The sequence below is a fragment of the Tachypleus tridentatus genome, chromosome 9 (genome assembly GCF_004210375.1).
Source record: "Tachypleus tridentatus isolate NWPU-2018 chromosome 9, ASM421037v1, whole genome shotgun sequence".
Taxonomy (NCBI): Eukaryota; Metazoa; Arthropoda; class Merostomata; order Xiphosura; family Limulidae; genus Tachypleus; species Tachypleus tridentatus.
Window position 1 is genome coordinate 128529058 of NC_134833.1, and position 24925 is coordinate 128553982.

General features: G+C 32.3%; 2 protein-coding genes across 9 annotated transcripts in view; both read left to right on the plus strand.

Moving 5' to 3' along the window:
- The window catches only part of LOC143226342 (uncharacterized), a 158635-nt gene extending 155596 nt beyond the window's left edge, over positions 1-3039 (plus strand). For all 8 annotated transcript variants that reach the window (XM_076457187.1, XM_076457186.1, XM_076457188.1 and 5 more), the window contains one exon: positions 1102-3039. In XM_076457187.1, the coding sequence (XP_076313302.1) occupies positions 1102-2193 (1092 nt within the window). In that variant the 3' untranslated portion in view covers positions 2194-3039. The remainder of the gene's footprint in view (positions 1-1101) is intronic.
- Svil (Supervillin) overlaps positions 1631-24925 on the plus strand; it is a 55892-nt gene continuing 32597 nt past the window's right edge. The window contains exons 1-4 of the mRNA XM_076457189.1: positions 1631-3223; positions 4840-4953; positions 6066-7048; positions 7652-8108. Coding sequence (XP_076313304.1) covers positions 2781-3223; positions 4840-4953; positions 6066-7048; positions 7652-8108 — 1997 coding nt within the window. The 5' untranslated portion in view covers positions 1631-2780. The remainder of the gene's footprint in view (positions 3224-4839; positions 4954-6065; positions 7049-7651; positions 8109-24925) is intronic.

Consider the following 24925-nt stretch of genomic DNA (forward strand, 5'->3'; position numbering starts at 1 on the left):
CTTCTTTTTTGAAAATATCTAAAGGCTAGACAATAATTGGTACCAGTTCTTCAGGATTGTTGTAATTTTAATGTTTATGAATTGTATTGCATCAAATACAACAGAAACTGAATAAACTTCTCATTGAAAAAATTATTTTTGTGGGTACAAATATACTTTAAAAAGAAAACTAATATCCTTTGTAAAAATTAATGATAAACTAACTATTCTTTATCTGTAACATGTATAAAGTAAATCAATCCTTCAAAGTAGTGTGTTTGAGGATCACTGTGGAAATCATCTTGTAATGCATTCTGCATCCATTTCAAAACTGTATCTTTGGGCTTATTGAAATTAATAACTTATACATGTTTCCAATTCCTCTTTTTGAAGATAACAATACTGTCGTGCACAGTACTTATGCTTTGCTGCCAATGCAGTAATCAATTGGCAAAATTCCAGTTCATCTAGTATGTCAAATTGAGTGGAATATCTTTGAATAATTGTGTCCCTCATCTGACCTGGACCAAATAGTTTAGCTTAATTGCTGCACATTCACAACCATATGTAGAACATTTCAAGCATGTTTCAATGATACATTGTTTTACTTTAAAATTACAAGTTAACTTTTTCATGTTGGCTTTCATGGTCTTGTCACAGGCCAGGTCTGGCAACCCAGACCTTAAAAATATTTTCAAAGATATTTCTTTTGTCTAATCAAAACAACCTTGATATTTTCTTGAGTGATCTTTTTTTTTTTAATCTGCATCAAGCTGCTGGGCTGACTTCTGTGGGAGGTGTTAATATATCAGAGTTTTGTAAAATTAAGCACAGCAGAAATCTTGCATAATTTAACAGTAAGTGTGATGAATTTAATCTTCAAATTTTAAAAAATAAAGCTTTTGTTGAGTGTTTGAACTACAAATTACTGATATTGAACTTGTACAAATTTTAGAAATTTATTGATTTTGAAAATTCTGCTGCATTTGTTAATTTTGTTCATCAACTTGTATTTGTTGCTTTGTATGATTTTGGAAAGTTGTTAATAATTGACTGTAGAACTTACTAGCATCTTAATTTATTAATCTTATTTTAAGACATTCTTTGATTTTTTTCATGCAGTCTGACATTAAGTCAGATAAATCAAAGATATCACAGTTGGTACAAAAGCAACAAGAGGCACCAACCAGAAAGCAGTCATTTGACCAGACCCCAGAGTCATCTCCAAGAAAAACTTCTTCAGCACTGAAAAGACCTGAGATTCCTAAAGTTTTTCGACATAATAGCTCCACTGATCCAGAGAAGAAGTCTTCACTAAGGTCACGTAGTGAGAGGCTACTGAGGCGAGCAGAACATGGAGTAAGTAGTGGGACAGACAAAGGTGATAAATCGCAAAGTGAGAATGATGAAAGACGGCCCAAATCTACATCTGTTATCACAAGAGCTTCAAACGGTCTGCAAACTGAAAGCCTGAAAAAAAGATCCAGATCAAGTCCAAATACCCACTCTGTGCATAAAGACAATTCTTTGTCACAAACTCCACCTTCAAAGAAATTACATTCTGATCAAAATATCATAGATTTTGATACAAAAGATAAAGAAACATCAGTTGGAAGTATTGATCGCTCATTAAATATAGAAACAAAAAATGTATTAGCATTAGAAACACCACATTTAATATCAGAGTTTGAAACTGTTTGTAAAAAGCAAAGCAGATCTGGTGAAAGTAAGAAAACTAACAGCTCTTCTTACTCAACAGTAAGTGCTAGTACACAGGGGAGTGGAAGCAGTCGTTACATTTCATGTGATAATACATTCCCTCAAGAATTGGACACTGAGGTGGATGAAGTGTTTTCTACACCTCCTGATACATTAGAGAGGGATTTGAATTCATCTGTCATTTATACTCTTTCAATAAGCACAAAAAGTAAAACATTTGGTGACTGTTTAGAAACTACAAATCCATCTTTGAACTTAGGAGAATCTTCCTACTCACCTGCATATTCGACAACATTTAATACTTTACAGGATGAAGAGAGTTCAAATAAAGTTACCATAAAAACAGCCTCTTGTTCAAGATATTCACCTGTATTACAACCAGAGGATCTGAAAGAAGAATTAGTAAAAGAGATGTCTTCAGGGAAAACAAGAGGAGATACACCAGGAAAAGGGATATTTCTGTCAATAAGTCAACTATTTCTTCACACAGCTTGACTGAAGCCAAAAACTCCTCTGAAAGTGAAAGTGTTTCTGTCAAGAAGACATCTCAGACAGACAACCAAGGAGCACCTTCATTAAAATCTCTTGTTACTGAAACCAAAATTAGGGACAGTACAAAATTATCCAGTGAGGAACCAAGAAAGGAGTCAAAGGAATCAAAATCTCATTCAGTGTTAAAAAGTAGACTGAGCTCAGAAGAAAGAGAGACTAGAAGTCAGTCTCCAGAAGTGCATTCAATTCTGAAAAACAAAACTGATAAAATTGAGTCGAGTAGCAACAATTTGCAGGTACATCCAATTTTGAAACATCGAACTCCAGAAGAAACAGCTAAAACACAGAGTGAACCCAAACCAATCCTAAAGCAAAGAAACAGCTTTGAGGAGCTTTCTTTGGACCACAAAAAAAGTGAACCAAAACCAATATTGAAGAAAAAATATAGCACAGAAGATGAATGTGAAGATAAACCTAAGTCTATCCTAAAAACTAAATCAACACATGATAGTGGTTCAGAAGGATCAAATTCTCAAGAATCAAAAATTGAATCAGACAGTGGAGTTAAACCTATTCTTAAAAAGGCATACATGGAAGGAGAGTATTCCAAACCAGTTTCAATTCTGAGAACTTCTTCACCTGAAAGAAGCAACAAGTCAGATTCTTCAGAATGTGGTGTTCATGCCAAGAATATTTCACAAACTGTAGCACACCATTCTTTTCAAGCAGGGAACCAAACTATTGAAAAAGATAATAATGAAGGTGCCTCAATTAAGACAGATCAACCTCTATCAATTTTAAAGGTGAAAGACAGTTCATCATCACTATTAACACGCGAGCTAACACCACCCTCAATCCTGAAAAAACCTAAAGAGGCTGATTCCTTTACTAATGAACTAAGCAGTGTGTTGAAAATAAGGAAAGGGAAGAGTTCCCAGGAGGAAGAAACTACTGTTCAAAAACCTAAAAGTGCCACATCACACAATGAACTGGAGTCCCTAAATTCTGAAAGAATACAACTTATTGAAGGAAGGTAAGGAGAAAAATTTTTCTCATTTGTCAGCATTATACATAAATTGTTAGGTACATATGTGAGGTATACCATAATGTGTAGATGTACTCAAGCTGTGGTAGTTTCACATTTTAAGTACTGCATTTTTTTATTACATGAAGTTTTGAAGTATATTAAAAAATATGGAAATTTGTGGATAAAACTAGTGTTTAAAGAGGTTAAAAATTGTTTCTCTTGTAAATGTACTTAATTATAATTGATTATGATCAACAAAAATGTTTTTAAATAGTAAATAATATATTAAAAAATCAAATTTATAGCATTAACAGTCATTTAAATTAATATTTTTTTTCTTATTCACTAGCAGAGTACCTGGCATTCTCAGATAAAAATGGCCTTAAATATTCTAAGCTGTTTTGATAACTTCAACCATATTAATAGTAATTTTTTGCAAAAAAATCAAAATTTCTTTACCTAGCTAAATATTTTGATTAAAATTAATAAAACTAACAGTTTGCAAAAAAAATAAAAATATGCTAAAGCTACTTTAATCAAAGCAGAACCAGGTACATTGTTACTGCCTCTTTCATGTAGTTTGCATAACATTTCTAGTTGTCAAAACAAAATTCCTTAACCTTTGGTGTCTTGATTTCTACTGTGTAGTAAGATGTTTTTTACAGCACATTCTCACTTTATTATCTTTCCATTTACTGGGGAATTGATTTTTTTATTTCTCATTGCAAAAACTACCAGCCTTTTTCAGTTAAGGAATTAGAGAGTAAGCATCTATGTGTGAAAGGGGTGGGGCACAAATGAATCCTTCACAAAGTTTTTAAACTATTGTAACACATAAATGATCATGGATAAGATGAATAAAAGAAGTTTTCACATAGAGAAGAATTGTAAATAATAGCTATATTTATCATATGTCACGAAAAACAATGTGGTCTTTTCAGTTTGAGACCAGTTACTATACAGTGTGGTCACTCTGTTCTCAAGTTGTAACCTTAAAATGGTCTGAGGCAACAGTCCATGTTATTTCCTGCATAAAGTTGTATCTATACCTTGAGTTTGTTGCTTTAAACATGTGGCCGTGCATAAGGAACAGACCCACAGAGAGAGATTTGTACTTGTGTATACAGATTAAAGTATAGAAATTACTAATTGCTTGGTTAAAAAAGAGTGGTTGAGTATCATACAAAAACAATTTTACAGTCTTGCTTTGTTGGTACAGTTCTTATTACTGGTCACTCTGTCTGATGACCATGCATCATGAAAATAGCGCTGGAGCATATCTTCCACTGCAACATGCTCTTTCATAAAGCTGTCATGTCCTAAGTGCTACATCTGGTGACTTGACTGGTATGTCTTTGTATGGAATCACATGAATACTCATTTAATTCTCAAACTGCTTGAGAAGTGCAATGATTAGACAGACATAGACATAATGTGATAATCAGATATAATATTACGAAACATAATGTTGGATGAAACATTTGCTTTGATCTCTTAAGTTTTTATTTTCACTCATATGAAGTTGTTCTCTTTGATAAGAGCAATATATTTGGTTTTAAAATGCATGTCTTATAAATAAATGATTTTTCTTTGTCTGAATTACTGTTTTTCTTCATTAAAAGTGCCTTCCAGAAGAAAATATGCAAAGGAAAGAGTGTTAAACGATTTGACCATCGTAATGCACCTCGATACCGCACACAGCCTGTAACTGTGGATGAACTAAATGAAACTGATGGGTGAGTTGAAGTAAATCAGTTCCCAAAGCTGTATTATTAAATTTGTGAATTACTTCTGCTGTTTTTTCAAAGCATGTAGGTCTAGTTTCATAAATAAGCCATTATATTATAGAGTTTAATGTCAGTCATGCTGCATCTTCAGTCAACAATATTTAAGACTCGACTGAATTTTTAACAAGAGATATATAATAAAAAAAACTTTAAAATTGTATATATATACTAAAATATACTGTTTGATAAATTACTTAGAATATCAAAATTGGAGTATTGTGTGTCATAGCAATTGATGTTTCGACTTGCAAATTTTTTGTTTTGTTTTTTTAACTATTTTGGTTTTAATGAGTATGGTTCAATCATAATTACATTTTTATAAAATTTTAGATGTAAAAAAATATTCTTAGCATAATTGCTAAATAAACTTAATCAAAAACTTTTTTCAGAAATTCTGTTTGTAATGTGGTAGAGCAGCATTACCAAAAACATTTGAACTGAAAATGACTGAGAATTCCATTTAGAAAAAAACAAAAAATTATTAGTTTAAAGTTTACAGTAGTTTGCAATGAAATCCTGGTTTTTTAAAAAAAGTTAGTTTCACTGTTAAGTTCTTAAACCTGAGCAGTTGTTGCCTGCATCTCCCCAAAAATCCTGATTTACCCATCAGATGGTGACAGCATGGAATTGTATTTGTCTCCTTGGCTGAAACCTAATCCAAACCATTTTCTTATCTGCCTTTTATAAAAAGACCAGAAATTTTATAAGTTATAGTGATAATTATTAGGACATCAAGAAAATAATTTCAGCAGAATGTGCAAAAATGTTTAGAGAGTTAAATATTTTTCAATAGTAATTTTGTTCTTGTTATACCTGCATCCTTGAAATAAATATATAACAACAAAAACTGCATGTGACTCTGAGAAGGGGGAGTTGAAAAATATTGAAAACTAATCAACCTATTCAATAGGAAATACTAGTTGTTTTCAAAATTTGTAGACTTTTCAGTAATCTACATTTGTTTTATTCTAATATATTGAAATGAAATTAGTTTTAAGGCTAGAAGATACATGTAAAGCTTGAAATCACTTGCATTTAATGTTCCCTTATCTTTATCCTAGTTTGGAATCTGTACAGGCATTTCGTGCTCTTGTGATGAAGAAAGCGTCGTTTGATATATTTTCACAACGGGAGAAGGAATTGGCTCCTGAGAAACTGGCACTTTCAGATAAAAGAAAAGAGTACCCACAACCTTATAGGCCTGATAAAAAGAAAGATCGACGTCAAGGAGTAAGATATCGTACTTTACCTGTGACACTTGAAGAAATTAGTCATGCATCAGATAGAAATTCATCAGTTTCATCTCCTTTGAATTCACCTGTATCTATGCCAAAGCCCATTCATCCTAAAAGTGAATCATCTGAAGAACTACAACTGAAAACTTCTGGAAGTGAAGATGAGTTGTCCAAAATGAGCGTAGCTGCTAAGGCTACGCTTTTTAAGCAGTTAGAAGCACAGCATAAACAGCCAGTACAAGCCATAGGAGCAAAGCGAAAAATTGCCAACAGACGTTTTCTTCCTCGTTCACAGACACAACCTATTACCGAGGAGGAAGTTCATGAAGCTGCCAAACTTGTCAAAGAGGATGATAAATCAAGTGAAAGTAATCATGAAGAAGCAGATAAGAACAATTCTGTGAACACGGATGAAAATAAAACTGCTTCTGATTCAGAAGATGATCCAGTTAACCTAAGTCTTGCTGACAAAATGAAACTTTTCAACCAGAAGATTGGTGATGAAAAGAATAAACCTCCAACTGTTGCTTCAGATCCAAATTCACGAAGAAGGTGCTCCAGGTTCAAAACCCAACCTGTGACATCAGATGAGATTGAGATAGTTAATAAGGTATCCTTGTTAGCTGCAAGTATTTCAAGATTCCATGAGTTGAAGGAAGACACTGGTCAGATTTCTCATTCTAAAACTTTTACACCACCTGCAGGAGGAAAACTTGTTCTACCGTTATTACCTGGAATGAAAAAAACAGTTGCATCAGACAAAGGAATGACTAGTTCTGAAGATACAGACAGTACTAATGTTAACAAAGGTAACACAATGTGTATGTGAATTCTCTCATATCAGAACTGTTTTGTTGTTTAACTTATAAAAATTCGTTTCTATCTGTTTTATTCTATAAAATGTCCAATTATTAAACTATTATCACGAGTTGATCTTTTAAGTCAAATTATTATGGTAGTGTAATAATATGTAACATTTTATTGTGTTCTTGGAAAATTATAATTTCAGAACATTTCATATAGTTATTTTTTAACACACTGAAATGTTTTAACATAAACATAGATTCAATCACAAGGAATTTCTGAAATTCTGATGAGAAAAGAAGTAAAAGAAAACATCCATATGTTAAGTTGCTAAATTATGTGACAAAAAAAACAACTTTGTTTACATTAAATAAAAAACTGCATCAAATGTCATTTCCAATATTAGTATTAAAAACTAGTTCATTTTGTTATGAAGAAAGTAGAGAATAATCAAATATTGTTTTTCTTTTCTCGGAGAACATATGTTTGTATAAGAATCATTATTGAGTGCAACACAGTTTTAATTGCCATTAATACATTAAATGTTATATATTTTAAATTTGATCATTTTTCATCACTACCATTTAAATATTTTCTCATCATGAAAGGTATTTTGAAGAAAGAAACCTCGCATCCTACAGATGCTTCTTCAAGAGGAATAGTTGTGTCTAATATATCTTCAAATTCTGCAATTAAGAACGAACCATTTGTAGAGTCCTCGGAAATTAAAGGGATCCTTAAGACACAGAATCCAGATCAGGAACATCCAGTTTTGAAACCCATACTGAAACCTGAAGGAAGTTTTGAGTCTAAAGAAGAATCCAGTGAGTCTTCAAGCACAAGTTCAAGTGAAGACGACAGTGATGAAGAAGAATCTGGTGGAGGATATACTGGCAGTAAAACAGTTCTAACAGGAGGACAGAGTCACATTATTTTCGGCACCCACACTTCCAGAACTGAAGAAGCTAGTTTGTCTGCTAGTTCTTCCATTCGAGAAACCAAGAAAATCACTAACCCAGCTGTCCAACGCCGACTTAATGCTTCTATTCGCAAGAAGGAAGAAAGGTAACAAAACATGTATATCTATATCTGTTTATTTCTTGTTTCAGCTGATATGAATGACATTTTTTGTGGGTATGTTACTTTTCTAAAGCATACAAAATCCACTGTCATAATTAAATTAATAAATTTTGAAGACTGTTTGTTACAAGTCAATGATTAATATCATCACATTCTTTTTGTGTGTTTCCTCTACACTATACCACTATTTTGATATAACCAAAATTTTCTTTTCTATTTGCTGCTCAATTTTAAAATTAATTACATCAAATTTGTCACAGCTTGATCCCTAATATTGCCTGAGAAGTTTGAAATAGCAGTTCCTTTTTAATTATTTTTTTACATCTGTATATAAAAGCTTAAAAAATTATTTTATTTCACATCCTCTACGTGTGAAATTTCTTTAGGCTTGGCAAGCTACAACAAGCAGCAATTAAGTACAGAGGTCTTGACTAGAAGAGATAATTGTTTGCTTTAATTCTTTATTTACTGTTTTATGTTTTAAGAAAAATAAGTTTAAGAACTTGTTTGTAAAAACTAATAATCTATGAACATATATATAATAATTGAAATGTGACTGTTTTATGAAATACTAGTCCACTAAAACACACCCAAGACAGGTCACTTTGTAAAGATTAATGGTGAGTATGTCTCATCATTATAACTTCTGTATTGTTAGTCAAGCAGAGCTGAAAATTCAGTATAAGAAAAATACTATATATATATATATAGAAATGTATGTTATGAGATTTAAGCTATTTTGTCTAAACAGTCATGTTTGTATGTTATAATCTGTAGTCATTCTAGAATGGAAAAGGCATAATTTATATTTCCTACTTTTTATGATGGTTATGGAATTGGTCAAATTAACTGAACCCATATAGTAATCTGTTAGTAAAAATAACAGATAAAATATAAAGTTTTTTCTTTAAGAAATGTTTGATAACTATGTGAATTTTTTAAAAAGAAAATTACTTTCCATTTTGGACAGGCAACATGCAAAAAAGAATAAAATGGCAAGAGAAAAACATTGCTTAACAAACCTTAAGACTTAATAAAATACATCTGATATTTTGTATATGAAAGCATTGTAACGTTTACTGATAATCTGCCAAATTTCATAAATATGCTCTTACTGATTTGAATGTTATAGCATGAAAACTATAATAAGTACAAAATGTTTACAAGATTGGTCCCAGGGACTGAACCCATGCTGAAGGAGTTCATCACTGTAGCAATACAGAAGTTTTGCTTAGTACAAAAAAAATTAACAATTACTTTGTACTGTCTTTTTAGGATAAAATGTCTGGTCCTATTTTACATCCTTCAATCTTGTGAATTACTCTGTTTTTGTGTTTTGATTCTTTGTCTAGTAACTAAATGATCTGTTTTTTTATGTACTCTCTGTGATCTTAAATACATGTACATGAATCTGTTGTTTTTCCCACATGCTAACTACACAAAAACTTTTAACTCAATTATTTCCAGTAGCAGTGTCTACCAAGTGGAGGCCACAAGCTATAATACTTTTGGCCTTCCTATACCCACTTCTATAAAATACTAACTGCATTATTACCAAATTACAATAACTACCAGTACGACAGAGTCTTGTTAAAAAGTCCACACAAAATAAGATACAGTATTTTGAAGGCAAACAATAATAAGAGTAAACAGTATCTTATCTCAATAAAATTATTGTTTCTTACACTTTTTTGATATTAAGTCATAAGTTATATGATTGCATTAAAGTTCTGTTCCTAAAACATGATTCATAATAACTACCAATCCAGACAGACAATCCCAAAATGTAGTTGATTGCAAACATGTTTCAAGTTACTTTAGTTTTTAAAAACTTTACAGCTGCTCCATTAACTGGAACTTGCAGCAGTTCTAAATTATTTGTTTTCACACCACTTTTATTAAAAGGAATAATAATAATACAAAACTAAAATGGGAAGAAGTCAAAATTCTTCCTTTAACTACCTGTTTATAGCTATTGAAATATACTTATCTTCCTTTAACTACCTGTTTATAGCTATTGAAATATACTTATCTTCCTTTAACTACCTGTTTATTGCTATTGAAATATACTTATCTTCCTTTAACTACCTGTTTACAGCTATTGAAATATACTTATCTTCCTTTAACTGCCTGGTTAGAGCTGTTGAAATATACTTATCTTCCTTTAACTGCCTGTTTAGAGCTGTTTAAATATACTTATCTTCCTTTAACTGCCTGGTTAGAGCTATTAAAATATACTTATCTTCCTTTAGCTACCTGTTTATTGCTATTGAAATATACTTATCTTCCTTTAACTGCCTGTTTAGAGCTATTGAAATATACTTATCTTCCTTTAACTGCCTGTTTAGAGCTATTGAAATATACTTATCTTCCTTTACCTGTTTATAGCTATTGAAATATACTTATCTTCCTTTAACTGCCTGGTTATAGCTATTGAAATATACTTATCTTCCTTTACCTGTTTATAGCTATTGTTTATAGCTATTGAAATATACTTAACTTGTTTATAGCCTTATCTTCCTTTACCTGTTTATAGCTATTGAAATATACTTATCTTCCTTTACCTGTTTATTGCTATTGAAATATACTTAACTTCCTTTACCTGTTTATTGCTATTGAAATATACTTAACTTCCTTTACCTGTTTATTGCTATTGAAATATACTTATCTTCCTTTAACTGCCTGTTTATAGCTATTGAAATATACTTATCTTCCTTTAACTGCCTGTTTATAGCTGTTGAAATATACTTATCTTCCTTTAACTGCCTGTTTATAGCTGTTGAAATATACTTATCTTCCTTTAACTACCTGTTTATAGCTGTTGAATTACTAGCATATCTTCCTTTATCTACCTGTTTACAGCTGTTGAAATACTAGCATATCTTCCTTTATGCACCTGTTTACAGCTGTTGAAATACTAGCATATCTTCCTTTAACCTGTTTATAGCTGTTGAAATACTTATCTTGTTTTAAGTTCCAACTTTTAATCGGTAATGTACTTTTGTCTTTCCTGAAGTCAGTTGCTTGATGTACTCGTGTATATTCTGCTAAGCCTACACCATTAAATATCTTTTCAAAGTCTTTAATTTACTCATGTATCAACCATTGACAGCAGATACATAAATCTAAGTCTGACGTTCTTCTAATGTAACTTAGACAAATTATCTTTGAGAGATTAATATGTTTTTCGAACAAAGACGAGTTAATCACATAAGTGATATATAAAGCCAAGTATTAAACCTGCTCTGAAGCTTTCAGAAACTGGGTGTGCTGTTATTATTCCTATTTTTAATGTTTCTAAATGTACAAGATGTGTACATTAGAGGTGTGTGTGTGTGTATTCTTTGTTTACAAAGTTTTAAAATCCTAAAATACACGTTTTATCTTAAACAAAGATAATTTCCAGGACTATGTTAACGCTTCCATGTTTCTGTGATAGTTAGGTCTAAGACTTACAAAGCCTGGCCGTCCTCTCTCAAGGTTATATATCTAGTTCAGCCATCTGTAAATTTTTCTCTTGCAACTGGACCTTACAACATTTTTTTTTTATTATTTACATATATCCTCTTTACTTGTCAACACGATTGCTTTTTCTCTCATGTAAATATTGGTTCGAAAGACTTGGCACCCTGAGACTTCCCAAAATAAGAGTGATCCCACCTTTAATTCTGTGTTTTAGAAACCAAGTTACCCTTGAACCGTTTTGCATATAACAAAATTGTGTGCTGAAGAGAATACTCACCACAACTATCTTGTAGGATCCTGTTTCCTTATTGAATGTTTAATTTTCCGTAAGCTGAAGTGTGATGCCCTCATTTGTTTTGTTTTTGTAATCAGGAATCTTGAATGCATATATAATACATAACGAGATATTTAAAACGAGATGTAATGCTGAGTTCAAAAAATAAAACTAAATCTAACATTTATGAAAAATCTTGTGTGCTCGTCAAACTTGACATCCAACCACATTATTATAGTCGTCTTATGTCCTTGTACAGTTGCCAGCCGACTAGCAGTACTATGTGCAACTTTAATTACGTTGTTAGTTCGGCTCAACTTTATCCATTGTATAAATGCAAACATGTAGGTGTAATGTTGTTTTAGTTCATTTATACACGATATACAAGTGTGTGATATCATTGAATGTAGTGAGAATACAAACCATCCTAGTCCAGCCAACTAATGTTTTTATGTTATTTTGATGGAAGTTGTAATGTCTTAAAGTTTTTATTTTTTTTCCCAAGTAGAAATTAATTTTCTCTAATTATTGTTAACTTTTACTGTACTTCATGTATGTTGTTGTTGTGGTTATCAAAGTTTAGGTTTCTATGGCTTGGTGGAGTACCAAGTACTGATGAAAGTCGATAGCATGAAATATTTACCCAGAAAGAGCAGGTGTAGTCACAGCTACGATTGTGACGTCATTACCCGATGTAGTTATAACTCACAGGTGTTCAGTATGTACTGTATTACATTCACTGACTTTCAGTCACTATACAAAATTTAAAGCATGGATGCTTAGAATTATGTGCTATCCAAAAATTATAAACAGAGTTAGCGTTCAAGCAGTCTTCGTCGTGAAACATTTGGGCAAAAAATAGTATCACACCGTATGGTAATAAACTATAACTAATGATCCAGCTCTCTGAAACATCACGTAAATTTGTGAAATGTTCGCTCAAAATGGTAACGTATAAATTGTTTGTTTTTCGAGTTAAAGGGTTTTAAACGCTCAAGTTACCTCTATTTTTTATCGCTAAACATTAGAATATTTCGGACCGTACCATTGTATCAGTGTGTGTGTGTATATATATGTTTCTACAGCTAAGTATAACGCCCTTAACCTGAGAAAATCAGAACAGGTGACTTGCGTGAGGCACGAACTTGTTTCTGAAATGATAAAATGAAACGACATAATTTTGGTTGCAGCATTAGTCATTCCATAAGTGATGCATTATGGTTGTTGATTTCTCTTGGGCCTTAAAATAAATTCCCTGCCTATGGTCTTTGTTAAAACATTTTAACAAATTTATTTGTGAACAATCTAATTCATTGTTTTCCGTTAGTTCATATTATCGCTGCAAAATAAATGAACAGACTGTACACATAAGAACTAGTTTATACTTACGACGCACAAAATATCTTTGTTCTTAGCAATTTCGTTAATTTAGTCCATAGTACTACTGTTAATGAAGTGAATAAACTGTACCAATAAAAACTACAGACGTAGTTTTTATTTATTGCTCACACAAAAGCACTCGGCTCTAAAGAATTTCATGATGTTTATACGCTGAAACCTTTCTTATAGAGATCGGAATACATCTCACTTTAAACTTTAAATATATTCATTCTACTTAGTGGATGGGGAAAATGCTTCAAAAAGTTGTAGTTGGTTCAAATGTTCACCATTTTTACAACCATAACGAATTTAATGTTGTGCTTTTAAACCAGCAATGATTGTGATGGGTTGTCTGATGAGCTACCCCAATGTCCAAATTTTAGTAACTGTAGGAAGGAAGTTAATTATGAAGATTAGGTTATATTTTAAACACGAGTTATTTGTGTGTGTAAACAACGTTCATTTTTTACGGTTTCTTCTTGTGATAATTTGATTGAGATTGATTGTCATATAAAAAGTAATGAAGGTTGGCTTTGGTGATTGAAAACAATAGTTCAAACGGTCAAGGACACATTAAAATATCAGAAGCGAAAATTTGGCGATAATAGAGTATGATACTTTTTAGTTTAGGCTTGTGAATTTGAGTTCTGCGATGGTTCAACAGTAAGTGAGATTTTAAAAAGCTAAAATTTATGGTTCTTTCCCTGAGATGAACTCTGCTTATAGAGCACATTGTGCATCTTTGTACTTTATATTCCACTGTACTGAAGAGTAGGTTTGGTTGCTTATGACTGCAGGGTTTGGGACTCGAGCTAGCAGATGGACAGAGCGCAAACAGCCCTGTTTTTGCGCAGAACTAAAATAAACTTACAAAATTTACTTTGTGTAACAGGGGTCCTCAGTCTATTGCGAAACTTGTATTGTATCTGGCCATATCTGTTTATTCATCTATATATTGTAAGATTTCAATACATAGTTCAAGTTTATTCTACAAAGTTTTTCGTGTGTGTATGTGATTGTTATAAATAATCTTGACGCACCTACGGCTGCCTCCTCCACCTTCAAAGTCAAAGAAAGTATCATAGAATCTTTAGGGTGGAGGGTGATAAACTTCGCCCTTCTATAAATTACCAAGTTTTAGCTCTGTACGATAAGTTAACACACCTTTTGACGTATGTTCAAAGATTTAAGTTCGTTTGAATCATCCTACGTTCTTAGTGTGGGATCTTAGTAACACCCACTCTGGTGCCACGTATTGTGGTGTTATAGCTCAGGTGTAAATAGACATCATTTCGAGAACTGTATCATCATTATTACAGGACTAATTAGTATATTTTCGACCACTGCATGGATTTGTAATGGTAACAAAGTACGTCAGTGTAATATCTTAAATTCTGGTTTGGAGCTAGTTTGTCGTCATGCTGAAGACGAAGAGAATGTGTTACGTAAGTCACAGGTGAGACAGAGATTTGATATCTGTGGTCAACTAGATTTAGAGTATTATTTTTAGTTGTGGTTTTCAGATTTGTTATTGTTGTTGTTGTAGAAGTAAATGAGCGATTAGAAAAATGTGAAAATATTTCGTGTGATATTTGGTCAGATATTTAGGTAATCTGTAAATGATGTTTTAAACGGGTCTCTGTTGTGTGTATATGTGAAATCACACTTGTAAGTGATCTGGGACTATGTTAGTAATGTACTATTGAAAGATATTGCATACGAATGTTACTGCATTGATTGCGTACAGGTTTTAATTATCGTTGCAACATTACATTACCGTATCTGTTTTGACGTATTTGCTCATCATTTCTGAATATAAAGTGGGAACAATGATTGGTTATTTTTTTTCATATTAATTAATTTGCGCGATCACCTTGTAGTTTTGTTCGAATAACTGAACAGTTAACTCACTTTCGTCTTTGAGTATCAGGAACTATCTTGGAACAATACCTGGCTAAACCTATAACCTTGCGCGTTTTAACATTCCTTTTTTGTTTTTATATGTTCGGTGTTACGTTTTGAGTTACAGCTGGGTATCGTGCGATCATCTAATTTGTTTCAATATTTTGAAATAAGGAAAATTGCTTCCAGTGACGTTTACTCGGTATTTTATCAGACTCAGCCATTTGTATATGTTAGAATTCGAACAAAAATATGACGATACATGGAGATTTACAGAACGTTGAGTTATTAATTCCAGCCAGTTATGATCCTTAGAGAATGTTAAAAAGTGGGTACATAGTGCATATAGAGACATTGACCTCTTAGACTTCAGAAATTTTCTAAATAGTTACAGCGCCCTCTAGATACGTTACAACACCTACAGTTGCATCTCTTCCTCGACAATTATTGAATAATTGTAAAAAAATAATAATAGTAATTAACGTAGTGTAATTATACGTTTATGAAAACAAATGTAGAAAATGTAATAATTAAAAGAAATGATCTGGTTATGGACACAAAATAACAATGAAGAGTGTATATATCGACACACCACTTGTTGGTCACGTCCTGTCAATAGGTGTGAGGTCAACCCTACGTTAAACATATAAACACTTATCTTCCTAGTAGTGAGATAATCATAGAAGTATTTAAATAAACCAGATTGAATGTTTTTATTTCTTTTATGCGCTTTTTAGTAAGTTAATACGCCGTTTTACATTTAATAGGCGGTTTCATTTTCATATATTATTTCCTCAATAGACGTCAATATTTAACGTCAGTTCCAAGCATACAGTCACATGTCTTAGATAAAAGAAGCTACGTCTAAAAATGTGTACCATCGTATGCATGTGTAATTTTTTTTGAAATACATACACACAGGAAAAATAAACGTACACTGTACAAAGGCGTACATTCTAAAAACGTGTTTGATTTCCATAGTCATCATTTATAAGTGAAGGAAAGGTTCCTGAAGAATAAACGAATATTGTATAGCCACGCCTTATCGTGATAAGCTTGAATTAAATTATGTCAGACAGGTTGTGCGAGTTTCACTAGAGTAACTTCATGAAAATTACTTGCGTTTATTGTTTGTAAGTCGTTTTCTGGGTTTGTGTAATCTCGCGAATGAATGTTTGTAGTGATCATGACAAAGTTTCACGTGAGTTGGCCAAACTCTGTAGACTCGTGCACGTAGTAAAAAGTTGGGAGTTGAACAGTATTCGACCTTGTAAATTGAAAAGTTATTAGTTATTTTAGATTCATGAAGTTGGTTGAGTGTGAATGTATGAATTATATTGATGAATAGTAGTTACATAATGTCATGACAGCACTGTATTGTCTCCACCATCAGGGGTGATGTCTTCACGAGTTGTATAATGTCTTGAGTATGATGATAATGCCATAAAAATGACATGCCCAATTTGAAATATCATCTGGTTAAGATCGTTGATAAATATTTATATCTTGATTTCTTGATGACGAGAAACCCTCTTGAAATAAAAATGTATTTCAGAACGTCTGGTATGGGTATTAATACTTCTACTGATAAGCAGAGAACAACATTGTTAACCCACAAAATGGTGAAAATTTTAATGGACGTTAAAAATTGGGAAACAAGAGCGTCTTATTATCTAGAGGTAATTTTTGTGCTTTTAGTGTAGGTGTCGCTAATTCAGCACTTTTGTTTTTGTTACGTTTATCTTGTTCGTCATAGTACTGTTGAATAATTTTAATATACGGTCTTCTACGCTGTCTTAACCCTTACCAACACAAGTTATATGAGAAAATATATAAAAATCAGGCTGTGTTCTTAAGATAAACTGGTTTCGACTTGTATTACAGTTTTAGTGAGCACGTGAGTTTACGAGTGAGATTATTGGATTCAACTATTGTGTTGTGATTGTCAAAGTAATTGTTCTATATATTTTCAGCGATCGTGTGTCAGTTTCTCTCACGTACAGGGTATCTTTCTCCGCAGTGTCATGGTGTTATATATGTTTGTGCGATGGAAATTCTGCGTACTTGGACGGCACATGTCAAAGTAATCAAGACGAAGGTTGGCTGATGTATTGTTTAAATTGTGATTTAGTTACTTAAAAAAAAAAAAGACGGGAAGTGGCACTTGAGACTGTAGTGAACGTATGCATTATATATAAAATATAAACACAACCAAGCAATAACGTTGTGGAAGACGGATAAAACATAAACAACAGCAGGGTAGGTAGAAACGTGACGTGTGGGATGGTTTTATTTAGTGCTAGACAAGGTAGATTTGTACATATACTTCATCCACGTTGAAACGTGCCAATGATATCAGCTTACGTTCTACACTATACTCTCTAGTGTCTTTGTTCAGAGAAGTATTGCTTTTTAAATAAGTTATTTATCCCCCTACGTTAATAATGTTCAGTCATTTTGAAAGCTTTAGTACATGAAATTACAAGATGATTGTTTTCAAAAAGAAGAAAAATCTGTTCCAAATTATTTTATCTTCTGGTCATGGATAAAACTTGTTACCCAAGTGGCTCCTCTGGTGAATTCTTTTCTGCTTAGTGGTTGTAGTTTTTAATATATAACCGTTTTAAATATGAAGTTTTATTTTATAAAGCCCCTGTTGTAATAGTTATTTGATGGGGGGAGTATACTTTGATTTTTTTATGCAGTCAACGCTGCACATGTAAACAATTTTAATCTTGTGAACAGAAGTTTTCGTGAGGTCTTTTACCGTCGATTTATAGTTTGTCTCGACTACAAATTCCTCCGCTAACCTTTCCAGGAAACGATTTATGTATCATTGTCAAGCAGTAATTTTTAATTTCTATCACGCTTGTCCTAATAATTCAATGTGCGAGTTTATCTTGCTGTTAAATAAACCTATTATTATTAAGTGCTAATGGTTTTTGAACTTTTTTTTTTTTAAGATTCCGGTGAATGTGGAAGTGTGATTGTCACTCTAATCCCATTCTGTAGAGATCCAGAAGATACATTGGTTGAGAAATTGACAAACGTGATGTTACCACCAGTTTTTTACTGTTATGATGTGAAGTTTTTGAACGTATGTTTATTTATAGATAGACGCAATGAAATGGAGACATCACTCGAAACTTTCTTCAGTAGAACCATAAACCCAAAAGGTTTTATAGTCAAATGTCTTTGTTAGAGAGGTGAGGAGTTTATGTATGGGGACTTTTAAGAAAGTAGTGGTCGAGTTATTCGTCGTTTTGTATCACATGGCTTATGCTCTCTCCATTTAGTTTTAGCACCTGTTACAAAATTTGTTTCTGGTGTTTGTGTTGTATTTTGTGAAAGTTCTCGACGAGAAACAAGAAGGAAAAAAATATGTAGAATGCAGTTTCTGTTTTTTTTTCTAAAACAATGGGTTGCAACCTGTGGTACGCGAGAACCTTTGAAAAGCATTGACGGAGACAACGTTCGCGTATTGGTAGTTAACCCTTGAATTATTATTATTAAGCTTACCTTTTTATTAATATAAATTACTTTTACCTTGTTCCTTTTTAAGTTACATGCATCAGAGATCCGACTGAGGTTACACAGCACAAACATTTCGGGAACAACCACTTGAAAACAATGTGACGTCATATGAATAGCATAATGACATGTAAAATATTTAAACATGTAATTGTCTCGAATCAAAACCTGAAAAATAAAAGTGAGAAAGAGAGAAAACACATTCCTGTTTAAATCTGGAAGGAGGAAATATTAAATTATGGCCTTGACTTCAATTAGTCATAAAACCAAAGAGCTGGAAGAAGAGGCTGGTACTTTGCAAATTATAGCCTTTCAATTTTAAAATTGTAAGTTAGCTTACGAAAAACAAAACTAACTCGGAAGCATCGAAGAACCTTTTAAAAATTTTCTATTCATCAGAACGTATCAGTTCAAGTTTCAGTAAAATCATATATCATGGTAGTTTAACTCTGACGATATAGCTTTTGGTAGTTCTGTTATCTTTTCCGTGCATTTTAGAGATGTTTGACTTTCTGTGTGTAGATAATTTTTATTCAGCATTCAAGTGTCAGATGATGTGTTGTATGATTTCTTTATTACGTCACATCGGCCCGGCATAGCCAAGCGTGTTAAGGCGTGCGACTCGTAATCTGAGGGTCGCACAGATAGCCCTCGAGTAGCTTTGTGCGAAATTCAGAACAAAGAAATTACGTAACATTGTTGTTCATTGGTGAGTATTAAAACTCGATTTTTTAACTGAAGAAGAATTGACAGCTTTAGAAGATGGAAAATGTTTTAAACGACATCACTGTGCCAGTAGGTTTGCATTCATTTTCTTTATAATAACCAAATAAGCACGAACAGCCTTAACATTTCGTCAACATATGATTCATGTGTAATCAATATGAGAAAAACACACTTATTTAATAAGTATAACATTTCTGTGGACCACTCCTTAATACAAGTGAACACGCATGCGCATGTCATTAAATAATTAAAGTTCTTCCATAAACATGCTCAAATGGACCATAGAGGGCTGTAGCAGGACGAGTCCAAAATTCGATCTAGTGAGAGAAGGGACAGGGTACATCGTCGTTATTTATGGACATATTACTTCTTAAATTCTACTTTGGTTTTACCTACGTAATATAAAAAAAAAAAAGATGCTCGTTATTTTGTTTATTAAATATTTATTTGTATAATTACTTAATTTACCAACTTCTTTAAGCAAGCTTCTATTACTCTCAAAGCTTTGTACGCATAGTTGCATAAGTTATGGCTGCAGTGGTTTAGTATATACTTATACGGTAGGGCTTCATGGAGCTATTTAGCACGTGTTAATACAGTTGGCAGAATGAAACTACAGTGAAGACAGCTTCTCCGTGATGCTTCTCTGTTGCCTTGATCATGGAGAAGATAAATTTCAGCAGATGACATTTGCACTGTTATCACCATGTTGAGAGAGGTAAATTAAACATTTTCAGAGCTCGACTGTTCACGGGTTTGAAGGCTATGGCTAAATAACAGTATATCTCTGTATCCTGTATAAAGTAAGTTATTGTTCTGTCACTTTAGTAACCACTTCCAAATTATATACACTCTCATTGACTTTAAGAACTCTATCGATTTTTAATGCAGATTAAGTGTTTAAAACCAGTCCTGTATTGTAAGCACTTTTCCTTTATACTTTCTGTTAGACCAATGAACCCACACGTTAAAGGTTATTTGATTTTATTGATTGGGAAAATATGACGTATCAAGTAAAGAAAGTAAATAAATAGAGGGCAGTATTATGCATATGTGAAATATCAGTCTTTAAGTTTACTTGTGATCAACACAGTCATTTCTATCAACTAAGTGACTCATTTTCCTTTTTAGTGATCAGTTTTATGTATTTAATAAGTATGAATAACTTTATCAAAGAACCTTGTTGATAATGTATTAGAAATCGTTAATTATCCTTGTAGCGAAACTTGTCATTTTTTGATCAGATATCGTTTTGGTTTTTCTTTGTCTTAATTAGGGTTCCCTTAATATTAATAATTTATTGGAGACTTGTTAAAATAAAAAGAAAAATTACTGTGTTGGTAAGCGCTCCCTATCTGTCTAAAAGTTCTCTTCACCATAGCGCTCTTTAAAAGAACGCAAACAAAAAAACAAAAAAACGCGTAGTTTGTGAATGATTAATTAATGTAAAATACTGAAGAAAGCGCTACCGTGTGGTGTATTTATAAATAATACGCTTTTTGTATATTATATATGGCTTCATTATCGAACAGGAAATGAGGAAATTCTTTGGTGTGCTTAAATACTAAACAGACTATTAACATTCTCGATAAAGCTTCACAACGATTACTGACCTCTAATTTTCGCTATTTTAATTAATTTCTATGACGGGACAGTGTGCACGGAAATGAGGTCATCAGTAAAAAGTTGTACAGTTTTTTGTTGTTTTTTTTTTACTCACAAATTACTTGTAATGTTCGACAAGTAAAAATAGTGAAGATATTCGAAGTATTAACGCTGGATCGAAAGAATCACGTGCAAGTTTCTTTCCTCTCCCATTATAATGGATTTTAAGGTAATTTAGCTAAGTACGTTTTATTAAAGTTTTGTGACGTTTTTTGTTTTGAATTTCTGTAATACTGTAAGGTGTTGAGTTTTGTTTGGAGAAAAAGAATTATTCCAATTCTAAATATTTGTATTGTATTTCTGACGTAATAAATTACATCAAAATGTGAGCTTTGGAGCACTCTCCTTTCAGCTGGAAAACATCTGCTTTTTCTTTTCCTCTAGTAATTTTTTGTACAGTGTTTAGTTTCTTTGTTTTTATTTTTCCAGCAATGTAAAAGACGTAAATTAATGTTTCAAGATTCACTGCCAATTAGTTGGCTGTGTGATCTTTCTGCATGCTGCTTTGCCACATTTCTTATCCTATCAAATACAGCTGCTGTTTGCCTTTAACTTCGTGTTTCCAACCGATAGTCACTTTGTGTAAAGTTTGTTATTCATTAATTTTCTTAGATGTTTATTTCTTATGAAAGCTTTAGAGATAGAAGAGCATACTGGTAGAATCTTTACAATGCATACAGTCATTTTTTTTTGTTTTATTCATATTTTGCTGAAGCAAACTTAAAAGATGAATGTACATTTTTTATAGAAAAGAAAGAAATCTCCATAAATTACAAAAAATAAACTAAAGTATTTAGAATTATGTATGAGTAAATATAAGTTAAAATTATGCATATAATTTTTATTCTTTCTGATAGATAATTTATTTTTCCAAATTGTAAGCCTAAAGCTCCATTAATACAATCTATAATTGAACATACATTTTTTTAGTCTAATTCAAATCCTTTTGGCTTTTGAATTTTGTACATTGAGTAACTGGAGAAGTAAATTTAAAAATACATATTTATGTCATGTTGAGAATAATTTTACGTATCTTGTAAAACATTTAAAAGTTGTTTAATATTAAAATTACTTTCTATTATCACATATAACTTGTGTAAAACAAAATAGTTAAGACAACAATGTAAATTATTTTATAGTATGACTTTGAAAAGCATCATGGGATGAGGCTGATATTTTAAAGCTCACTGTTGATTTTTTTTTTAAATATATAGATGCAACTTTTGAAATACACACAAAATATTATTATGTAGGTTTAGCATAGCTTGGTTTTGAAATCTTTGCATATTTGTTTAGATCTTGAGGACAAAACTAAAAAATAAACATTATAAATATGAGACTTAAAGTAGGCTAGGGGTTCCCAAAGTTTCTTATCATAAGACCTCTTCAGAACTTTCTGCATCCTGATGAGGCTCCCCCCCCCCAACACTTTAATATAAAATTATATATTCAAACATCTAAGCATGCCTTCTACATTCCGACACTCAGTTACACAACCCCTTTCAAAAGTGATCAGCTTCCGGTCAGTTACCTCTTCCTTTCTTTGTGAACTTGATGATGACTGAAGAAGGTCAAAACGTTGTTCGCTCCTCTACGTAAAAAATTTTCTCAACTCAAATGAGCCATATTTACATATATTTGTATCTGAGTATAATCCTTTCTCACTTTCCACAATTTCTTAAAACTGATAACATTCACAAACTTGGAGCTGGGTGGTTTGTGATATTTGCTAATCAGTTACTCAACTCCGTTTGTTGATTAGTTGTCTTGGCAGCTGTCTTCTCTTTAGGCAGTAGTTCAAAATCAGTGGCTGATAGCATTAGTAGTTTTGGTATAACAGAGACGGGATAGCAAATTTTATTACAAAGGGAATCAAACCTAGTCACCCTCTGTATTCTTAAGTACAGAACAACATTTTGACCTTATTTTGAAGTTTTTATACCAATACCAGCCGTCTGGGTTTCTCGTCATCACGAATTACTCGTCACTCTCTATACACAACTCTTCCCCCCCCCAAAAAAAAGGCTAAAATTGGGTAGAATACAGATAGCCCATTATATAGCTATGTGCATAATGACAAACAATCATAATAGCAATATTTTCATTTCCTGGATAGTTTAAATAATTGGAAGCCCTAATTTTTATTAGTTGATTTTTTATTCATTTTCATGTTATTTGATCTAATCATTTATATTAATCTATTGTTGAAATGATCTAAAACAGTAATAATCAGGAACATTAGTTTCAATTAGTTGATTATTTTCATAACATACAAGGGAAGTACAAAAAAGTAGCTCCCCTGGAAAACGTTGTTAATTTGTTGTATCTTTTATTAGGTAACTGAAAAAAAATGTGTAAAACTATGTGTTTTTAGAATGCACTGCACAAGATCTGTCCAAAGATGATGTCAAATCCTAATTTTAAGACTGGCTTTTGTAAATACCTGAACTTTTTATAATTTTAGTTACATTTTCTCATTAAAAAAGTGTTGTGCATTTACTGTTGTTTATTAGTTCTTCTAATTTCAATTAACCTACAAAATGATCAAACAAGTTTCTATTGTGGAGTCACTAAAAGATATTTTAGAAATAAGAAAACTTGTTATGGAATGGCCAGGTAAGCCACCTGAAATCAATTTTGATTTAAAATTTATGGGCTGAGTTAAACTGATTAATGAAAGATCACAAGCCAAACGTGGAAGATGAACTTTGTGAAGTGCTCAAAGAAGGATGGCAATCAATTACACACAAATATCTGCACAAACTCACTGAAAGCATTCCACATCGACATGAAACAGTACTGAAACCTGAGGGAATGCTGACTAAATATTAACTTATTAAACTGGTTTGTGTAATTATGAGTTTCATTTTTATGAAAGTCAGTGTTAAAATTAGAATTTGAGATCATATTTGAGTGTTTTAAAATCATAGTTTTACTTATTTTTATGTCATCTGATAAAAGATATAACAAATTAACAACATTTACAAGGGGGAGCTGCTTTTTTTTTCATTTGTCCACCTCATGTAGATTTGATCATAATTTTGATCAATTAATTAGTTTATGACACTGGTTAATATAAACATTGCTCATAAGTAATTGAATAGATTGGCTAGCTCTATGCCCATGATTGGAAACAACTTATTTCGAATACTTGTAGAAAAATAATACAGTGGAGCGCCATTAAGCCACGAACCAGTAAACCGCGAAATCGCTTGAGCCGCTGTAGCAAGTCTTGTGAGCGAGGATTATCGCGGCTCACTACTACTTTAAGAACGTGTAAAAACGCGGCTTACGAATTTACTCCTAGCTTTATAACTTCAAGGGGATATTTAAAAAGGATTTGCTTTAATTTGGGAAATAAATAAAATATATTACAATAGAAATCGACCGTTAATCTACCTTATCCGCTCTCTATGTCAGCTTTATGGAGGCCGCCATTGTTACCGAATCACACCTCTCCATACATTAAAGTTAATCCGTGGTAAATTCGTGAAATAATTAAAGTATTATTTTTAATTTGATAATCCGATATTTTTATGGAATTATATAAATATTGGCCACAAACCCAATAGAAATCACTTCAGTTTCTGAATTAATAGTGAGCACATCATATTGACATGGCGGCCCACATGTAACACGGGAAGACGAAATTTTACAGGGAAAAGCGAATCATCGCAATGCATTGGTCGTTTATGTTAAAACGGCACTTGTCAATTGTGTCTGTTTGTTTGGGAATTTCGCACAAAGCTACTCGAGGGCTATCTGTGCTAGCCGTCCCTAATTTAGCAGTGTAAGACTAGAGGGAAGGCAGCTAGTCATCACCACCCACCGCCAACTCTTGGGCTACTCTTTACCAACG